The sequence below is a fragment of the Ranitomeya imitator genome, chromosome 5 (assembly GCF_032444005.1).
Source record: "Ranitomeya imitator isolate aRanImi1 chromosome 5, aRanImi1.pri, whole genome shotgun sequence".
Lineage (NCBI taxonomy): Eukaryota > Metazoa > Chordata > Amphibia > Anura > Dendrobatidae > Ranitomeya > Ranitomeya imitator.
Window position 1 is genome coordinate 292,654,500 of NC_091286.1, and position 18,011 is coordinate 292,672,510.

The 18,011-nt window shown below is 46.6% G+C and overlaps 1 protein-coding gene across 1 annotated transcript in view; it reads right to left on the minus strand.

Annotated features, from left to right (window-relative positions):
• LOC138637737 (uncharacterized) overlaps positions 1–18,011 on the minus strand; it is a 383,106-nt gene that overhangs the window by 282,421 nt on the left and 82,674 nt on the right. Inside the window, exons 13-14 of the mRNA XM_069726649.1 lie at positions 6,396–6,528; positions 4,584–4,790 (exon numbers count right to left, since the gene is read on the minus strand). Coding sequence (XP_069582750.1) covers positions 4,584–4,790; positions 6,396–6,528 — 340 coding nt within the window. The remainder of the gene's footprint in view (positions 1–4,583; positions 4,791–6,395; positions 6,529–18,011) is intronic.

The following is an 18,011-nucleotide window of genomic DNA, read 5'->3' on the forward strand; positions in this document are numbered from 1 at the left end:
CTGCTCATCTGCTCCCCTTCCACCACTGATTCCCCTGTCGCTTTTCATGCTTCCTCTTCTTGACAGACAAGCGACTGCTGCAGACAATCACTGGCTACAGCTATGCGAATGATTAGTTTCAGAGGTCACATGTCCGAATGGTCAGAACAGGATGTCCCAAGACAGGAGGGAGATGTGACAAGGACTGGACGTGTGCAGTGTGTTAGTAAGATAAGTATTATTTATTTTTAATGAAACCTGTCATTACACTGCAGGTTAATAGCATCCTGGCATCGTGCGGCTCCCGCACAGTCATATGAGTTGCGCAGGCACGGTTTCAGAGCGTAGTGACTGCAGCAGCACCCCGGCACTGACTGACAGCTGATTCATCATTAGGCTCAGCTGTCAGTCAGTGCTGCGGGTGCGGTTTCAGATGCCACACTCTATATACAGAGCAGTGACTGATACCGTGCCAGCAGCACCCTTATGACAGAAACAGCGTGATAGCCAGGAGGAATAGTTATCAAGAATAGCGAGATCCCCATGCTGTGTTTTTTAATTATTTAAATAAATAATTTAATAAAACGGTGTTGTGTCCCCCCCCATTTTTGACAACCAACCAAGATAAAGCAGACAGCTGGGGGCTGGCATTCTCAGGATGGTAAGGGGCCATGGATATTGGTTTCCCAGCCTAAAAATAAAAGCCCACAGCCACCCAGAAAAGGCACATCTATTATATGTGCCAATTTTGGCACTTTGCCCAGCTTTTCCCACTTGCCCTGTGGCGGTGGCAAGTGGGGTTCATATTTGTGGGGTTTATGTTACCTTTGTGTTGTCTTGGTGACATCAATTCCACTGCTTAGTAACAGAGAGGTGTATATTAGAGGGGCTTCCCACTTGCCACCACCACAGTGAAAGTGGGAAGAGATGGGCAAAGCACCAGAATTGGTGCATCTAATATATAATTGCCTAGAATACTACTTCCTGCAATTTGTGCCAACTTCCTGTCCGGAGCTAATGTCCGGAGCTAATGTCCGGAGCTAATGTCCGGAGATAAGTGACGTCAACAGTGTCCAGTGTCTGATTGGTTGCCGCCTGCTGCGAGCGACCAATCAGAAACGTGCCGTACTGTGACACACTCCGCCCACCATTTTGGTGTGATTTTTGAATTTTTACCTCACAGCAAGTTTCTACTGCGTGGAGGCGGGCCCAGTGACGTTGCTCTTCAAGCTCCTGCCGAATTTCGTCAAAAAAATGATAATACCATTTACCAAAACTATATATATTTAGTTGTGAAGTGGTTCAGTGACATTTTCACACCAATTTTGAACTTTTGTTTGGTGTTTTCTCCATATACTGCCTATTATTCACTGACTGTTATACTGAGAGACTGCTGTTTATTAACCTCTTCTTTGCCACATTGGGTATATTGCTCTATTATTTGCCACATAAGGACATTGTCCATTATTGCCCAGCAATTTCTTAAATAACAAGAATTGTCAAGAGCTGGTAAGTGCAGCCATTTGTTGTTCTTTCTTACTATTATTTATTAATCGTATTATTCTTACATTTGAATAAATAAAGTATATATGGATTCTAGACTCCCGATTCTTTAGAATCGGGCTGCCATCTAGTCTAATATAAGCGCCTTTTCTAGGGTGTATGCGGGCTGCTATATTTTTAGACTGGGGGAGGGGCAATATCCATGGCCCCTTACCAGCTCCCAGTTGTCTGCTTTAGCTTGACTGGTTGTCAAAAATGGGGGGACCCCATGCCATTTTTTTTACAATTATTTATTTAAATAATTAAAATATACGGTGTGTTGACTCCTCTATTCTTGATAACCAACCTTGCTGAAGCTGACAGGTGAGGGTTGCAGCCCACAGCTGTCAGTTTTGCCTGGCTGGTTATCAAAAATACAGCGGAACCCCGCATCATTTTTTTTATTATTTATTTATAGAACAGGCGGCGGCTGATGAATACTCTCATCACCCGCCGCCTGCTCTTGCTGTTACCAGTTGAATACAACTCTCAACATTCTCCCCTGCTAGCGCTGATTGCCGGCAGAGCAGGGGAGAATGATGAGAGATGTCTTCAGCACCCGGTGTCTAGGTGCACTTCCCTGTTGAGGCTTGGAGCTGTAACAGTCTGCTAGAGTCCTCTTTGGAGTTTGGAGGGCATTGCTGTTTCTCTCTAAGTCTACTCAAGCTAAGTGTCACCCTTGTTTCGTTTATCCTAGCTATCTTTAGCATTAGTAGGGATTGACTAGCACTCATCCTGTCCTCCCCAGAGCAGGGTTTATCACTGGGGTTAGGCAGGGATTAGATATTATGCTCGGCGATAGGTGTGGAACCTATATAGGGACGATAGGGCAGAAAGGGTGACGTTAGACCTGTCTAGGGATCTCCACTCCCCCTTCCCCATGCCCTAGTGTTGGGCCCCTCTTCCCCTTATCCCTTTGTGTTGCACTTAGTCTGTCCTACACTGTGCGTGACACCAGTATGTGTGAAAACTGTTACCACACGTACCAGACAAACTAATGTGTGACAGAGGCCTAATACTGTCTTCTGCAGCATAAACAATGTGATAAATTAACTTTAAAATAGCCTAAATTAATTGCACAGGTGTCAATACATAAAATGATAAGCAAAAGATACTCTGATAAATATAGTGCTAGTATCTATATTAGGTCTATTAATGCTTATGGTATGCTCCGCTTGCCAATGTATCTCCTTTGGAGAATGTGTTGCAAATTCTTGAGAAATCAGTTCAGCTGTTGTTGATTTTCCATTCATGTACATTGTGATTTAGGCGCTCCATACTTGGGGTCCCAGGTTGCCTTGAGTCCCTTTAGCTATCAGTTACAGTTAGGGCCAGAAATATTTGGACAGTGACACAAGTTTTGTTATTTTAGCTGTTTACAAAAACATGTTCAGAAATACAATTATATATATAATATGGGCTGAAAGTGCACACTCCCAGCTGCAATATGATAGTTTCCACATCCAAATCGGAGAAAGGGTTTAGGAATCATAGCTCTGTAATGCATAGCGTCCTCTTTTTCAAGGGACCAAAAGTAATTGGACAATGGATTCTAAGGGCTGCAATTAACTCTGAAGGCGTCTCCCTCGTTAACCTGTAATCAATGAAGTAGTTAAAAGGTCAGGGGTGGATTCCAGGTGTGTGGTTTTGCATTTGGAAGCTGTTGCTGTGAGCAGACAACATGCGGTCAAAGGAACTCTCAATTGAGGTGAAGCAGAACATCCTGAGGCTGAAAAAAAAGAAAAAATCCATCAGAGAGATAGCAGACATGCTTGGAGTAGCAAAATCAACAGTTGGGTACATTCTGAGAAAAAAGGAATTGACTGGTGAGCTTGGGAACTCAAAAAGGCCTGGGCGTCCACGGATGACAACAGTGGTGGATGATCGCCGCATACTTAATTTGGTGAAGAAGAACCCGTTCACAACATCAACTGAAGTCCAGAACACTCTCAGTGAAGTAGGTGTATCTGTCTCTAAGTCAACAGTAAAGAGAAGACTCCATGACAGTAAATACAAAGGGTTCACATCTAGATGCAAACCATTCATCAATACCAAAAATAGACAGGCCAGAGTTAAATTTGCAGAAAAACACCTCAAGAAGCCAGCTCAGTTCTGGAAAAGTATTCTATGGACAGATGAGACAAAGATCAACCTGTACCAGAATGATGGGAAGAAAAAAGTTTGGAGAAGAAAGGGAACGGCACATGATCCAAGGCACACCACATCCTCTGTAAAACATGGTGGAGGCAACGTGATGGCATGGGCATGCATGGCTTTCAATGGCACTGGGTCACTTGTGTTTATTCATGACATAAGAGCAGACAAGAGTAGCCGGATGAATTCTGAAGTGTACCGGGATATACTTTCAGCCCAGATTCAGCCAAATGCTGCAAAGTTGATTGGACGGCGCTTCATAGTACAGATGGACAATGACCCCAAGCATACAGCCAAAGCTACCCAGGAGTTCATGAGTGCCAAAAAGTGGAACATTCTGCAATGGCCAAGTCAATCTCCAGATCTAAACCCAATTGAGCATGCATTTCACTTGCTCAAATCCAGACTTAAGACGGAAAGACCCACAAACAAGCAAGACCTGAAGGCTGCGGCTGTAAAGGCCTGGCAAAGCATTAAGAAGAAGGAAACCCAGCGTTTGGTGATGTCCATGGGTTCCAGACTTAAGGCAGTGATTGCCTCCAAAGGATTTGCAACAAAATATTGAAAATAAAAATATTTTGTTTGGGTTATGTTTATTTGTCCAATTACTTTTGACCTCCTAAAATGTGGAGTGTTTGTAAAGAAATGTGTACAATTCCTACATTTTCTATCAGATATTTTTGTTCAACCCTTCAAATTAAACGTTACAATCTGCACTTGAATTCTGTTGTAGAGGTTTCATTTCAAATCCAATGTGGTGGCATGCAGAGCCCAACTCGCGAAAATTGTGTCACTGTCCAAATATTTCTGGCCCTAACTGTATGTCAATGCAATAATATCAGATGTCACTGATGATAGAAAATGTAGGAGATGTTAGACGCGTGATATATTGCTAACTAAGATAATACCTGGAGGTCTGCCGGTGTTTGGTACATATACTGATGAGATCCAAGTCCTCCGTTCATACCTGATCCACCTTGAGTAGCATTTACCCAGCATGCCTGTTCACCCACACTGTGTGCCAAATGGCCAGAAGTACTGCAGAGGCCACAGCTGTCAATTGTTAGGGTTCTCTCGATAGATCGGAAATAATTTAGGATTCCAAGACACATTCGCTGTATAGACACAGGAATAACATATTTAATTTAATCCGACAGTATAACTTTGCTTCATTAATACCTACAGAATTCATTTTCTGTAAGATTCCATATGAATTTGACAGAAAAAAATAATGTTATATTTAAAGGGAATCTGTCAGGTTTTTACTACGTAATCTGACAGGGACGAAGACCCTGATTCCAGTGACGTATCACGTAGTTTACTGGGCACAGCAGTTATGATAGTAACAGTTTTTTTCTGCTGTGGATCTAGTAGTTTTTCAGCTGTGTATAACCCTGACCATACTACAACTTACTATGTACAATGTATAGTGACATAAAACTGCTAATCAGTGTTGAGAGGGTGGTAGGACTAGGATGCACAAGGCCAATTGTCCTGTACTAATAATCTCCTGCAGATAAAACACTGATTGTACTGAAATAGGAAAACACAGCCTAATAAGTGACCCATCACTGTAATCAGGGTCTCTGCTGCTACATTATGGTGCTCTCAAATTACCAAACAAAAATCTTTTGACTGATTCCCTTTAACCATGTCTCGTCTTAATCTGCATCTCACTACTTACTTCCACTTGTCTGACATTATTCTGAGGGAAGCGAGAGCGCAGCAGCCCAGTAGCGGGCAATGATTGGCTGTAAGGCTCACATGGCATAACATCACTAGACCTGGCGCCGGCAGTGCTAGAATGGCACTACTGCAAGGTGAGTATACGTTATTTTCATTTTACAAGGGGAAGTACTATAATTATGGCAAGACAGACAACCCCTTTAAGATGTACTTATAGCGTCTATTGTTAATAGCTGAATAGTCAGAATAATACATTTAGTTTCAGACTACGATATACATAATTTCACGACATCTACCCTGTAATGGGAGGGATTCATAAGTCTGCAGTCACACACAGTGACTGCAGACTTTTAAATTTAGACCAGACAACCCCTTTAAATAGCCTGCAGCACCACCTAGGTCACACAGAAGGAAACAAACCCTGAAAAGTTCATTACTGATCTCCCATTACGGACAGAACTACAAGAACTAAAGGACGTGGAACTAGAGTTGTCGCCTTGCGTCGTCCGCAAGAAGACGCCGCCTGATGACAGAAGCAGAAACGGGAAGGGCAAGCTCATATCCTAAGGAAGAATAAAATTGCCTTTTAATAGTTAGTGACACAAAAAAGGGAGTCGTCATACGTGTATGCAATACATGTTTCTAAACAGCACCCCCTACTGTTTATTTGTATTAATTACCAATAATTATCACTAGACATACGTATATTTTCCTGAAATTCGAAACTAAGACATAACTACCTAAATACCAGCATCTGGCAATCTTTCCCATATGTTCCATACTTGTGTCCGATCTTTCTATTAACTACTCCTTATCCAGACACCAGTAGATACTAGAGTCAATGACCTTTACTCCAATGACGGTTTTCCCCATTTGCTTCCTATTTGTACAGTCACAAGAGGAAATTCTTGAGAATTCAGTTCATCTGTCGTTGTTTTTCTATAAGTTATCTTGGATCATGAAGTGCTGGCAGCTTGAAATCTTTATCACATTTCCATCTGTAGTTGTGCCAAGAAAAGGAGAAAATATTTTACCTGAAGATCCCTTAGTCGCAGATGACGCAAGTAGAGAAGAGATAAGTATGCTCCTTTCATCAACACGGGATCTTTGCTGTTATCTTCTGCCTCATCTAATCCCAGTAATTGCAGCGTATTCTGGTAATTGTACCTTAATAAAACAAATAATAATTAAGTATAGTCACTACCATATCCAAGACAAGCCAGGCAGTAAAAAATAATGACAGCTACTCTCCATTTTATACGGCTTTACGTGTTCTGGATGACTTACTGCTACTAATGTCACAGTATAAAACAAAATGCAACTTTAACCCCCCAAATAATTATTGTCTTAAATTAACTATTGTTAAATGTCAATCAGATAACAAATTAAAGTCAGGGAAGAAACCACATTGAATTCCTGGCAAGAGATATAGCTACACCCTTTTAAGTCCCAGTTCCTAAATCCCCACATATACAGTATTGTGCAAAGGTTTTAGGCAGGTGTGAAAAATGCAGCAAAGTAAAATACTTTATAAAACAGAAGTGTCAATAGTTTATTTGACATCAATTAGCAAAGTGAACGAACAAGAGAGAAATCTGAAATCAATATTTGGCGTTACCACCTTTTTCCTTCAAAACGGCATCAATTCTTCTAAGTGCACTTACACAGGGATTTTGTAGGGTTATAGCAAGGTGTACGAGTAACCAGTTTTATGTAACAGGTGATAATGATCATCATTTTCATATGTAGGTTAAAACAAAGTCATTAACTGAAACCAGGCTGGAAACTGGGTGAGGAACAGCATAAATTTACTACAATGATTAGTTTGTGAAAGACTGTTTCATGTCACAGGACATACACCATGACAAGATTGAGCACAGCAACAAGACAAAATGTAGTTATACTGCATCAGCAAGGTCTCTCCCAAGCAAAGATTTCAAAGCAGACTGGGGTTTCAAGATGTGTTGTTCACGTTCTTTTGAAGAGGCACCAAGAAATGGGCAATGCTGAGGATGGTAGATGCAGTGCTTGGCCAATAAAACTAGGGAAGAAGATGAAAGACACATTGTAATGCCAGCGTCCCTGCGTGCCTCCTCCTCCTGGCAGGGATGTCGGCTTACTCATCACTCTTGTCCTCTGCATGTTTCCTGGCAGCATTTTCATAGCACATGTGCAGGAACTTCCTGGTTCTTGAAGAGACAGTGCGTGTGTTCCTAAGATGTCCCCAGCCAATACCTGGGAGGCATCTGCAACTTTAGGCAACTTCCCCCATTGGGAAGTGCCTCGTCAACATTGGACATTAGTGTCAAGCTTGTCTGTAAGCTGCTAAGTCCTTAGGCTAAGTTCACACTGAGTTAGTGCAGTCCGTTAAACACATCCGTTAAACGGACTGCACTAAAGCAAGTGCCGACGTTTGCACAGCGCTAGCGCAGATAGAGCATCTGCTAGCTCCATCTGCACTAGCAGTGACAGACCTGGAAACGCTGCAGCCCGCGTCTCGGGTCCATCCCTCAATGACGGCACATCGCTAGCGCACGCCCATTATGGGCGTGCGCTAGCGATGTGCAGCACCCCAGAGACCTGGTCGTTGCAGTATGGCACTCTGCCGCTAAGGAGAGTGGCGGTACGTCTGATGGCACTAAGGAGTTCTCCTGACCAGGTATCACCAGAACACATTACACTTCACACTCCGGCCACTAGGGGGAGAAAAAGGCTTTATTTATTGGGCCACTCCTCACACTGGTAAAACTAGGGGCTGGGGAGGAAGTTAGCCAGAAGCTGACTGGGTTGGATTCAGGCAACATCCCGTGGCAGGGGGTGTTGCGGGGAGAAGACACAGGGGGGTCCCTGTCAGGCGTGGGAACCTGGCAGGTGCCTAGCGAACAGAACAGAACGTTACGGAACCGAGCCTGCACCTCCTGCGGCGGCATCCTAAGAAAGAGATAAGAAGGGAAGGATATTGTGGAACAGTATAAACGAGATCAAGCACAAAGGAGAGCCAGTAAGAGTTGTGCTGAGAGAGAGAGGCAACATCTTACTGAGGTACGTAGTCGGTGGCCGGAACACCGCAGGAGTAACTGACTTCAAGCCTTACTTCAAACTCCGCCGGACAGTCAATTATAGGTTGGCTGTCTACCTTAAATTTCCTAAGCAGACATAGGGTGCAACACTGGGAGAGGGGCATCTCTAGGGTCCCGGAAGACCTCCAAGCCTTCCCGTCATACGGGGGCGTCCTAGCCAAAACATACTGGGGGACGAGAAACTAGTAACATCTGGAACTGAAGAGAGAGAGAGAGCTGTAGAGAACGACCGAACGAGAACAGCAGTTGTGAGGACTATTCCGAATGCTCAGCAGGGTAGGACTACAACACACAGGCGCTAGTGGTAGGCAACGATTTCCATCTGTGAAGGAAACTCTGGATAGCCCTGTTAAGCGTGCTCTGGATTGAGGATCCTGAAGTCTTCAGTAAAGAGGTAAAGAGACTGCAACCCTGTGTCCTCGTTGTTGCCTGCACCTCACACCATCACCATCCACCTTACTGGGAGGCCCTGGGGACACACTTCACCTGTGGGAGGTTATACCGTCCAGCTGCCATTCCATCACCCCAGTGGACCCCACAGCAGCGTCGGTCGCCCTGGCAGAGCGCCACAGGTGGCGTCACGAACCCCTGACAGACTCCTATCACCCTTTATTGGACACCCCTTAGCAGGGTCACGGACCGGGTCTAGCCACCGTGACAGCCTCAGCACCGAACCAGAGAGGCCCGGTACCGAGAACTCGTGGCCCTGTGTCTGGGAGCGATCCAACGTGGCGTCACGAACAGGATCCTACTTAAGCTTGAAGAATTGGGTCATGTGTGCCTTGGAACTGTGATTGAAACGTGTTGGACTGTGTATTGCTATCTACCGCAAGATTCCCGCCAAAATCGCCACCATTGCTGCGCCACGAGGAGCGCAGGAGAAGGAGGGCGTGCCATGGGAGGAGACTACCAAAGTGGCGCCAGAAGTGCTGACCGCCCCCTCCGATTGCTGTTGCGGGAGGACGATCTGCCCCGAAGCAGAGGAGAACCGCCCCCTGATTGGCAACGGCGGGAACCAAGACAAGAAGGAGCTCCACCCCCAGGAAATGGAGGAGCAGCGTTTGAGTGCCATTGCAGATCCCGGAGAGGGGATGATGACCAACGGGTACCCGAACGACGAAGGAGTGATCCTGGCCTGTCCCCGTCAGCCGGAGGTGGACCCAGATTCGAATCTGCCGTGGCTGGAGGACCCGGACTTCTTGGGGTCGCAGGTGGAGGAGCCGAGTCAGCCTATCCCGAGCATGGAGCCAGCCGATGCGAAGCTATGGAGATCGGAGCCGTCACCAAGAGTCGCGTCGAGAGCACCGCAGTTCGAGCCGCAGCCGACTCCAGTGTCCTTATCAACGGAACCGATCGGCATTGGTGGAACCACATCAGATGGAGGTATGGAAAACGCCCCTGCCCTCCTGACCGATCCGGCTCCCGCGACCGCTCCCCATCCTGACGGTGACCGATTCCCTGCCCCTGAACTGGTGGTTATAGCCCCCGGCACCATGGAGAAGCTGGTGCCTCCGCTACCGACAACTATGGGGACACCACTGTGCGTAAGCTCCGAGGGGGTGATCTTCCAATGGGATAACCCGAGGATAGAGCCAGACGGAACCAGGCAGGAGGACCTTAGCATCGCTGCGCTCACTTGGGAACAATATAAACAATGCCTAATTTTACACTGGAAAGACCGAAAAGAGACAGAACAAAGTGACCCACCGAAAGTACAAGGACCAAAGACAGAATGCAGTAAAGGGAGTCCGGTAAAGCGGGGAACTGTGCTGGCCTTTCACCCGAAGCGGGGTTGGGGCTACATACAGGAACCGGGGCTACCGACGGAAATCTTCTTTGTTAGCTACAATGTGAAGACCCCGCGCCGCGATAGAGGTGACGGGCAGCTGCTACACAGAGGGGACCAGGTGACGTACACCCGCCACCAGAGTGCGCAAGGATGGTGCGCTCGAAATGTCTACCGATGCGAGCCGGTAATGGCGCCACCTGCTGTCCCGACTATGACTAACCCTGATTTCACGAACTCCACCCCTATCACTACAGTGTGCATTATCGCCGCTACTGAACTTGCCACCAAAGCTGACATTCGGATCCATACACCGGGTGATCTGGCTGCACCTGAGAGACGAACCCATGACACAGACACTGCATCAGGCGAGAACACGGGACCAGGGCTTCCGCAGCCGGGAAGTGTTCATCACCAATGGATGCCTTGCAACCTATTATCAAACCCAAACCTCGAAGATCCGAATTGTATAGTTAACTGTTTCCTGCTGTTGTTGCTACTTTAAACCCGACCAGGGTTAACTCCTAGGGATCCCTTTGTTTACCCGGGATCCCTATTGTTTGCTATTTCTCTTCTACCTTTGCACAAGTTCATCATTGTTTAAAAGACTGCCGGATCATGGACGGTGGGTGATTCCGATCTGCGTTGTATATAGTTTGCACCTTTTTAAGGGTGCTCCCTACTGGTTTTGCAAGCAAAAGAAGACTTTGCGAAGACATGATGCAGAAGGTCTTGCTTGCAGTGAACTTGCAGACAGAGAGGGAATCTGCACTAGAGACTTGGGTCCCTCTTAAAGGGAATGTTTACACGATTGTCTTAATAAAAGTTGAAACGTTAATAATGTTGAAAATTTAGAAAGTTTAATAATGTTGACAGAGACTGAGGACAGGAAAGCTTGAAAGTGAACCCGTAGGGGTTAGAGAGAGAGTCCTCCTGAGAACTATAGAAAGATGGTCGGTACAATGACAGTAGGCCCAGCCAAGGAGCGAGGCGGTCCTGCATTGGGGAAGTTAGAACGGAAAGAAAAGTTGAGTTATATAGCATTTTATAGTAGGCCTTTAGTGGGTTCAGCGTATACTCCCTTAAAGGAAAGTTAACTTATTGTTCAAAAGTTTGCACTTAGTAGAATACCCGGCTGGGTACTGAGAGTTATTTATAGTCAAAATGTTATTTAAAAATATTTAATCTTGTTTTCTTGTTTGTAACGTTCAAGTGTCCTTACCTCCCATAAAGGGAAGCACCTTTTCCATTTCAAAAATGTTGTATGTCTTTTGCTGTATTATATTGTTGTTCTTCTTCCCAGTCCAGGAGTACTGGATTTAACTGGGGGGGGAGTGCAGCGCCCCAGAGACCTGGTCGTTGCAGTATGGCACTCTGTCGCTAAGGAGAGTGGCGGTACGTCTGATGGCACTAAGGAGTTCTCCTGACCAGGTATCACCAGAACACATTACACTTCACACTCCGGCCACTAGGGGGAGAAAAACGCTTTATTTATTGGGCCACTCCTCACACTGGTAAAACTAGGGGCTGGGGAGGAAGTTAGTCAGAAGCTGACTGGGTTGGATTCAGGCAACATCCCGTGGCAGGGGGTGTTGCGGGGAGAAGACACAGGGGGGTCCCTGTCAGGCGTGGGAACCTGGCAGGTGCCTAGCGAACAGAACAGAACGTTACGGAACCGCGCCTGCACCTCCTGCGGCGGCATCCTAAGAAAGAGATAAGAAGGGAAGGATATTGTGGAACAGTGCAAACGAGATCAAGCACAAAGGAGAGCCAGTAAGAGTCGTGCTGAGAGAGAGAGGCAACATCTTACTGAGGCGTGTAGTCGGTAGCCGGAACACCGCAGGAGTAACTGACTTCAAGCCTTACTTCAAACTCCGCCGGACAGTCAATTATAGGTTGGCTGTCTACCTTAAATTTCCTAAGCAGACATAGGGGGCAACATTGGGAGAGGGGCGTCTCTAGGGTCCCAGAAGACCTCCAAGCCTACCCGTCATACGGGTGCGTCCTAGCCAAAACATACTGGGGGACGAGAAACTAGTAACATCTGGAACTGAAGAGAGAGAGAGAGCTGTAGAGAACGACCGAACGAGAACAGCAGTTGTGAGGACTATTCCGAATGCTCAGCAGGGTAGGACTACAACACACAGGCGCTAGTGGTAGGCAACGATTTCCATCTGCGAAGGAAACTCTGGATGTGCCCATCGGACCGGCCGGTCTCTGATAGCCCTGTTAAACGTGCTCTGGATTGAGGATCCTGAAGTCTTCAGTAAAGAGGTAAAGAGACTGCAGCCCTGTGTCCTCGTTGTTGCCTGCACCTCACACCATCACCATCCACCTTACTGGGAGGCCCTGGGGACACACTTCACCTGTGGGAGGTTATACCGTCCAGCTGCCATTCCATTACCCCAGCGGACCCCACAGCAGCATCGGTTACCCTGGCCGAGCGCCACAGGTGGCATCACGAACCCCTGACAGACTCCTATCACCCTTTATTGGACGCCCCTTAGCAGGGTCACGGACCGGGTCTAGCCACCGTGACAGCCTCAGCACTGAACCAGAGAGGCCCGGTACCGAGAACTCGTGGCCCTGTGTCTGGGGGCGATCCAGATGCGTCCGCCATTGAAAGTAATGGCGGCGTTAACGGACTACGCTACACCGCGGTGTAACGTAGTCCGTTAAACGGGTCACACTAACGCAGTGTGAACCCAGCCTTAGTCAGTTCCACTCCTTGTCCAAACCTGTTTCTGCTATCATTGGGGCTGAATACCCAAGCCTGAACCTGTATCTGTATTTGTTCTTGTCTGTACATATGTCCCTGGGTCTGTATGTCCAGGCCTGAACCTGTACCTATGTATGAATTAGGAGTTGACTCTTATCCTGTTTGTATCCATTCTGTATCTTTCCCTGTATCTGTTGTGTCAGTATCTGAACCTGTCTCTGTATCCTTCTGTGTCTGAATCAGCTCCTGTTTCCTCACCAGCTGTGTCTGATTCAGTTATTTCCTCCTAACCTTTGTGTCTGGATTAGTCCCAACCCTATATCTGCTGTATCAGCTTCCTTTCCTTAATCCTCCTGTGTCTGACCAGTACTCATCGCTAAGGCCTCTTTCACACTTCAGTTGTTTGGCGTCAGTCTAAAACCGCCATTTTCCTCAAATAACGGATCTGTCAATTTTTTTTGACGGATCCGTTATTTTCCCATAGACTAGCATTAGCGACGGATTGTGACGGATGGTCGTCCGTTCCATCCGCGTGATGACTATTCCGAATGCTCAGCAGGATAGGACTACAACACACAGGCGCTAGTGGTAGGCAACGATTTCCATCTGTGAAGGAAACTCTGGATGTGCCAGAGAGGTAAAGAGACTGCAACCTTGTGTCCTCATTATTGACTGTACCTCACACCATCACCATCCACCTTACTGGGAAGCCCTGGGGACATACTTCGCCTGTGGGAAGGTATACCATCCAGCTGCCATTCCATCACCCCAGTGGACCCCATAGCAGCGTCGGTCACCCTGACCGAACACCACAGGTGGCGTCACGAACCCCTGACAGACTGCAATACTAGTTTCATTGGACGCCCCTTAGCAGGGTCGCGGACCGGGTCTAGCCACCGTGACAGCCACAGAACCGAACCAGAGAGGCCCGGTACCGGAACGCGTGGCCCTGTGTCTGGGGGCGTTCCATCTGCATACCCGTCATAGCTGTCAGTACCTACCTGTGAATCAGCTGAGCCAGACAATATATCTACAGTACCCGCCTGTACCTGCCGTTGCAGTGTCCTGTCCCTTTGGAGTCAGCTGCTACTGCTGGACGCCGCTCTGGAGTGGTACCTGACAGCTACCTCAAATCAAAGGAACCTGTCAGGTCTACTATAGCAGTACTGTGGACATTTCTTTTTTCTGATAAGGTGTTTTATGTGTTCTACCAATTCTGCAATGTATGAAAAATGTAGTTTTATTTCGCAGTGTTGCCCTGACAGTGGCCCCAGTAGAGCAGCATACCCATGCATAGCTCAATAATATAGACCATGTGCCATTGTTAATAGTAGAAACACACTGCCCAGCATCCCTTTGGGTGTTGCTCCACAGGGGCCAATGTCAGGGAAGATTACCAACACCCAGCAGCATCAACTGATTTTTGTTCTCGAAACTGATTTCATTGCCTTGTATTTTTAACATGGCTATGTACCTGAATAGTTCATGTTTTGTCTGCAACAAATTGTAATTTATAATGGTACATGCCAGTTGCACTTTGTGTGAACCACGCTGCCCCAACTGTTTTTTAAGGGTTTTTAAGGACTTGTTTGTACTGTCCTCTCTTTCTGTTGTGTGATTTTTTGTAATAAATATTATTGTTTGATTAATTATGATACCATTTCAATTTATACTTGATATACCCTAAGTGGTGGTATTGATCTGAATTTATCTCCATAGTGGTTACCCCCACACATTATTATATTTTGATGTACTATGGGTCTGCAAATCCTTTTCATTATATTAACTATGAGCCGGTCTAGGCTGCAGCTGCCTGCGTTCATCTTTACGCCAGCCAGTGCTCTTCTCTGCGTCAGCTGGTCCAGCCGTACCTGCCAGTGCTCATCTGTACATCAGCAAGTCCCATCTGCATCCGTGTTTCCCGTGTTCTTATAGTGCCCGCCTGCATCTACTGTACCATCCTTTGGGCCGTGCCAGCTGTTGGCAGATATGCAACAGATACAACCATATTTGTGTGCAGGAGGAGTTTACACTTTTCTGACAGTAGATGGCGATGTTGTTACTGTTATATGCTTAGTTGAATGTAATGCATAGACTTGTTGTACTTTTGTTTTACTTTCTCTCTGGTAAAAGGTCTTTTTAGACTTCCTTTTATGCTGTATTAAGAAGCTGATGCATGTACCTCATGTTCTGTGTAGATAAAAGTTGAATTACCCCATATAATCTACTCTCACAAGTTTCTTCTGCGCCCAAACTATGCAACCCCAGCTACCCGTCCCTTGGGGGTCAGCTGCCATCAACTCAATGTCAGTCCTGGTGTAGCACCTGGTACACCTCCTTTGTCTCTCCTTGGATCATAGTATCATATGCCGCTGTGTATCCGAGGTCGGATTGGGTCAGGCTCCTAGGCAGCGGCCCTCCAGGCTTTCCTTATGCCCCGGCACAGTGGTTTCACCACCCAGACCGTTACGGTATGCTGAAGCTTTAAGATTTTCCTTCACTGAATCTAAAGGGCATAAGTCTATTCCTGAAAAACAGTCATATGGCATTATACCTTTTCTACTAAACTTTACAGTTGTCACAATGCAGTTTTCACAGTGTCAGACAGGTAACGTTTTCCTGGCATTTGCCAAACTTAGACTTGTCCAGCAGTTTGGCAGGTAAAGAAGCGTGATTTGTTGCTTCACAGAATAAGCTTTAAACCACTCCGCCCAATGTGTGTCATCCTTCTTGCTGATGTAAGGTTTGCATGCGGTTGCTTGACCATGGAAACCCATGTTAAGAAGATCGGGCACAGTTTTGTGCTGATGTAAATGGAGCGCCCGCCAGGGCCAGGCGGTACTCGGGCTGGGTCCGACGGTTCTTAAAGGTGATGTCAAGGCAGCAGTCACCCGGTCCGTGGCCCTGGGTGTCCAAAGAAAAAGATGATAAAAGGAGAAATAAAGTTTATGGGGGATAGTTTGTGACGCCACCTGTGGTATTCGGCAAGGAATAGTCGACACTGATTAAAGAGACCACTGGGGCTGATGGTGATGCAGCAGAGTTGGTACAGCTCTCCACAGGTAGAGCTAAGTCCCAGGGCACTCATGATGTGAAAGATAGTAGTGATGATTGTCCTGCAGAGTGGATGGTGCAGTAAATAACTCTGGGGGTGCAGTCTTCACACTTTTACTCACGTTTGTGGTGCAGTCCATGGCACTGATTACAGATGGTAATGGAGACCCGGGCAGCCTGGAAGCAATTTGGGATTCACCTAACCAGGTGAGTTCAGAGTAGTCCTCCCTATTGCGCTGTATTTTTGAGGTCCTTGCTACCTAAAGCTGTGCTCAGTCAAGCTGTGCTCAGTCCTCTGCTCTTACTTGTTCTTTAGTCCTTGTCTGTATGTCAGGCAGCTTGAGCCTATTACAGGTGTCACTCTTTCGTGGTGGCTCCGGGATCTCATTTGCTGCTGTGCCTTCAGATGTTGTGATGGACCAGGAGACCTGCAGTCCCTTGCCCTCCGGATTTAGCTGCCGGGACTTCAGTACCCGCACAACCACGGACTCTGGTGTCCAGTCTCTAGCACTTGGCCCTGAAGTGAGCTTATTTACAGCTCCACTCCTCAGGTTCTTCCTTGACTTCCTCTGTCCTCCCTGTCTCCCTCAGACTCCACACTCGACTGACTGACTCCTCCTCCATGCCAGCACATATTAGGGATGCTCCCCTGAAATCAGGTGTTAGAGCTTCCGCTTCTGGTCGGGAGTAGGAAAGGTGTTGGATGTAAGTGTTACCTGATAAGGGAATCCCTCCTTGCTTCCAGGCATGTCAACACCTTCCCCCCCACCAGTGAGGGAGGCAATGCCACTGTGGCAACCGGACTCCTGGGGTGCCACATTAATTCCAGAGTAGATTTAGACAGTTATTTAGTCAGCAGAATGTTGGTGACTTTTATGCACTGTGTCCCAATGCACTTAGTAACCCCAGTCTTTAACTTTATGTGGTCTGTGTCTGTCACTTAATGCTTAATGTCACGCTGTGACTGTATGTAAATAGGGAAAGGGGCCCTGCACTGTCCCTAGGGCTGTAACCTTAACTATCCTTGCTCTCAAAGGTACCTCTAAAGGTGAGGAAGTTTGGGTCACCAGCCTTACTGTTACTAAGCTGTCCCTTGCCCCCCCCCCCCCAGGAGGCCTGGGACAGAAACGCTAGTGCATAAACACATATGACAAATAGGGATAACAAAAACAACTAAATGCAAAACACTCACCAAAGGTAGAGAGGTGTTTTGGGAAGGGTAGGAATGTACAATCCAAACGGGAATAGGTCACCGAGGAAAGCATACACCTAAAAACAGCATACAACAATCTCAAGCAGCAACAATGATCTCCAACTCAGAACAGCGATTCTAAAGGAGCTAAGAAGTAGAACTTTCACTGCCAAGAAAGAGAATGTCTGGCCAGATTTTATAGAGAGAGGAAATGACCAGGTGAGAAACAAATGTGAGATTGTAGCTGCAAGCTTCTAACCAGCAGAAAGGATTGTTAACATCGTCAGCACCAAAAGAAACAAAATCCATTTAATATGAAACATAAAGACATAGGCTAAATGGAAGATCTGCGATTCACAATACGTAGTGATCTTCTAACCTCACATCTCCCAGGAGGACGTGACCCACTTGTGACAGTACGTCCCCAGCCATAGGACCATAGGCTGGGCCAAATGAAAGGACCGTTTCAAACTACCGGCATTAACTTCAGATGCCGGCATCCACATCCTCTCCTCTGGACAATACCCATTCCAATGTACCAGGTACCGTACAAAGCGGCGAACCATACGGCAATCAATGATTTTTGCTACCTGAATTTCCATCAATAATAACCGATGGTGGTAGTAAAGATGACAGTTGCACAGGTGCAACAAATTTTTTGAGCAAAGACCAGTGGAAAACATTATCGATCTTGAGAGTCTGAGGGAGCTTGAGACGAAAAGCTACTGGGTTGATTACAGCGACCACCTTATGAGGACCAATAAACCTAGGACCTAATTTCCAAGAAGGAACTTTAAGTTTAATATTTTTGTTGGACAG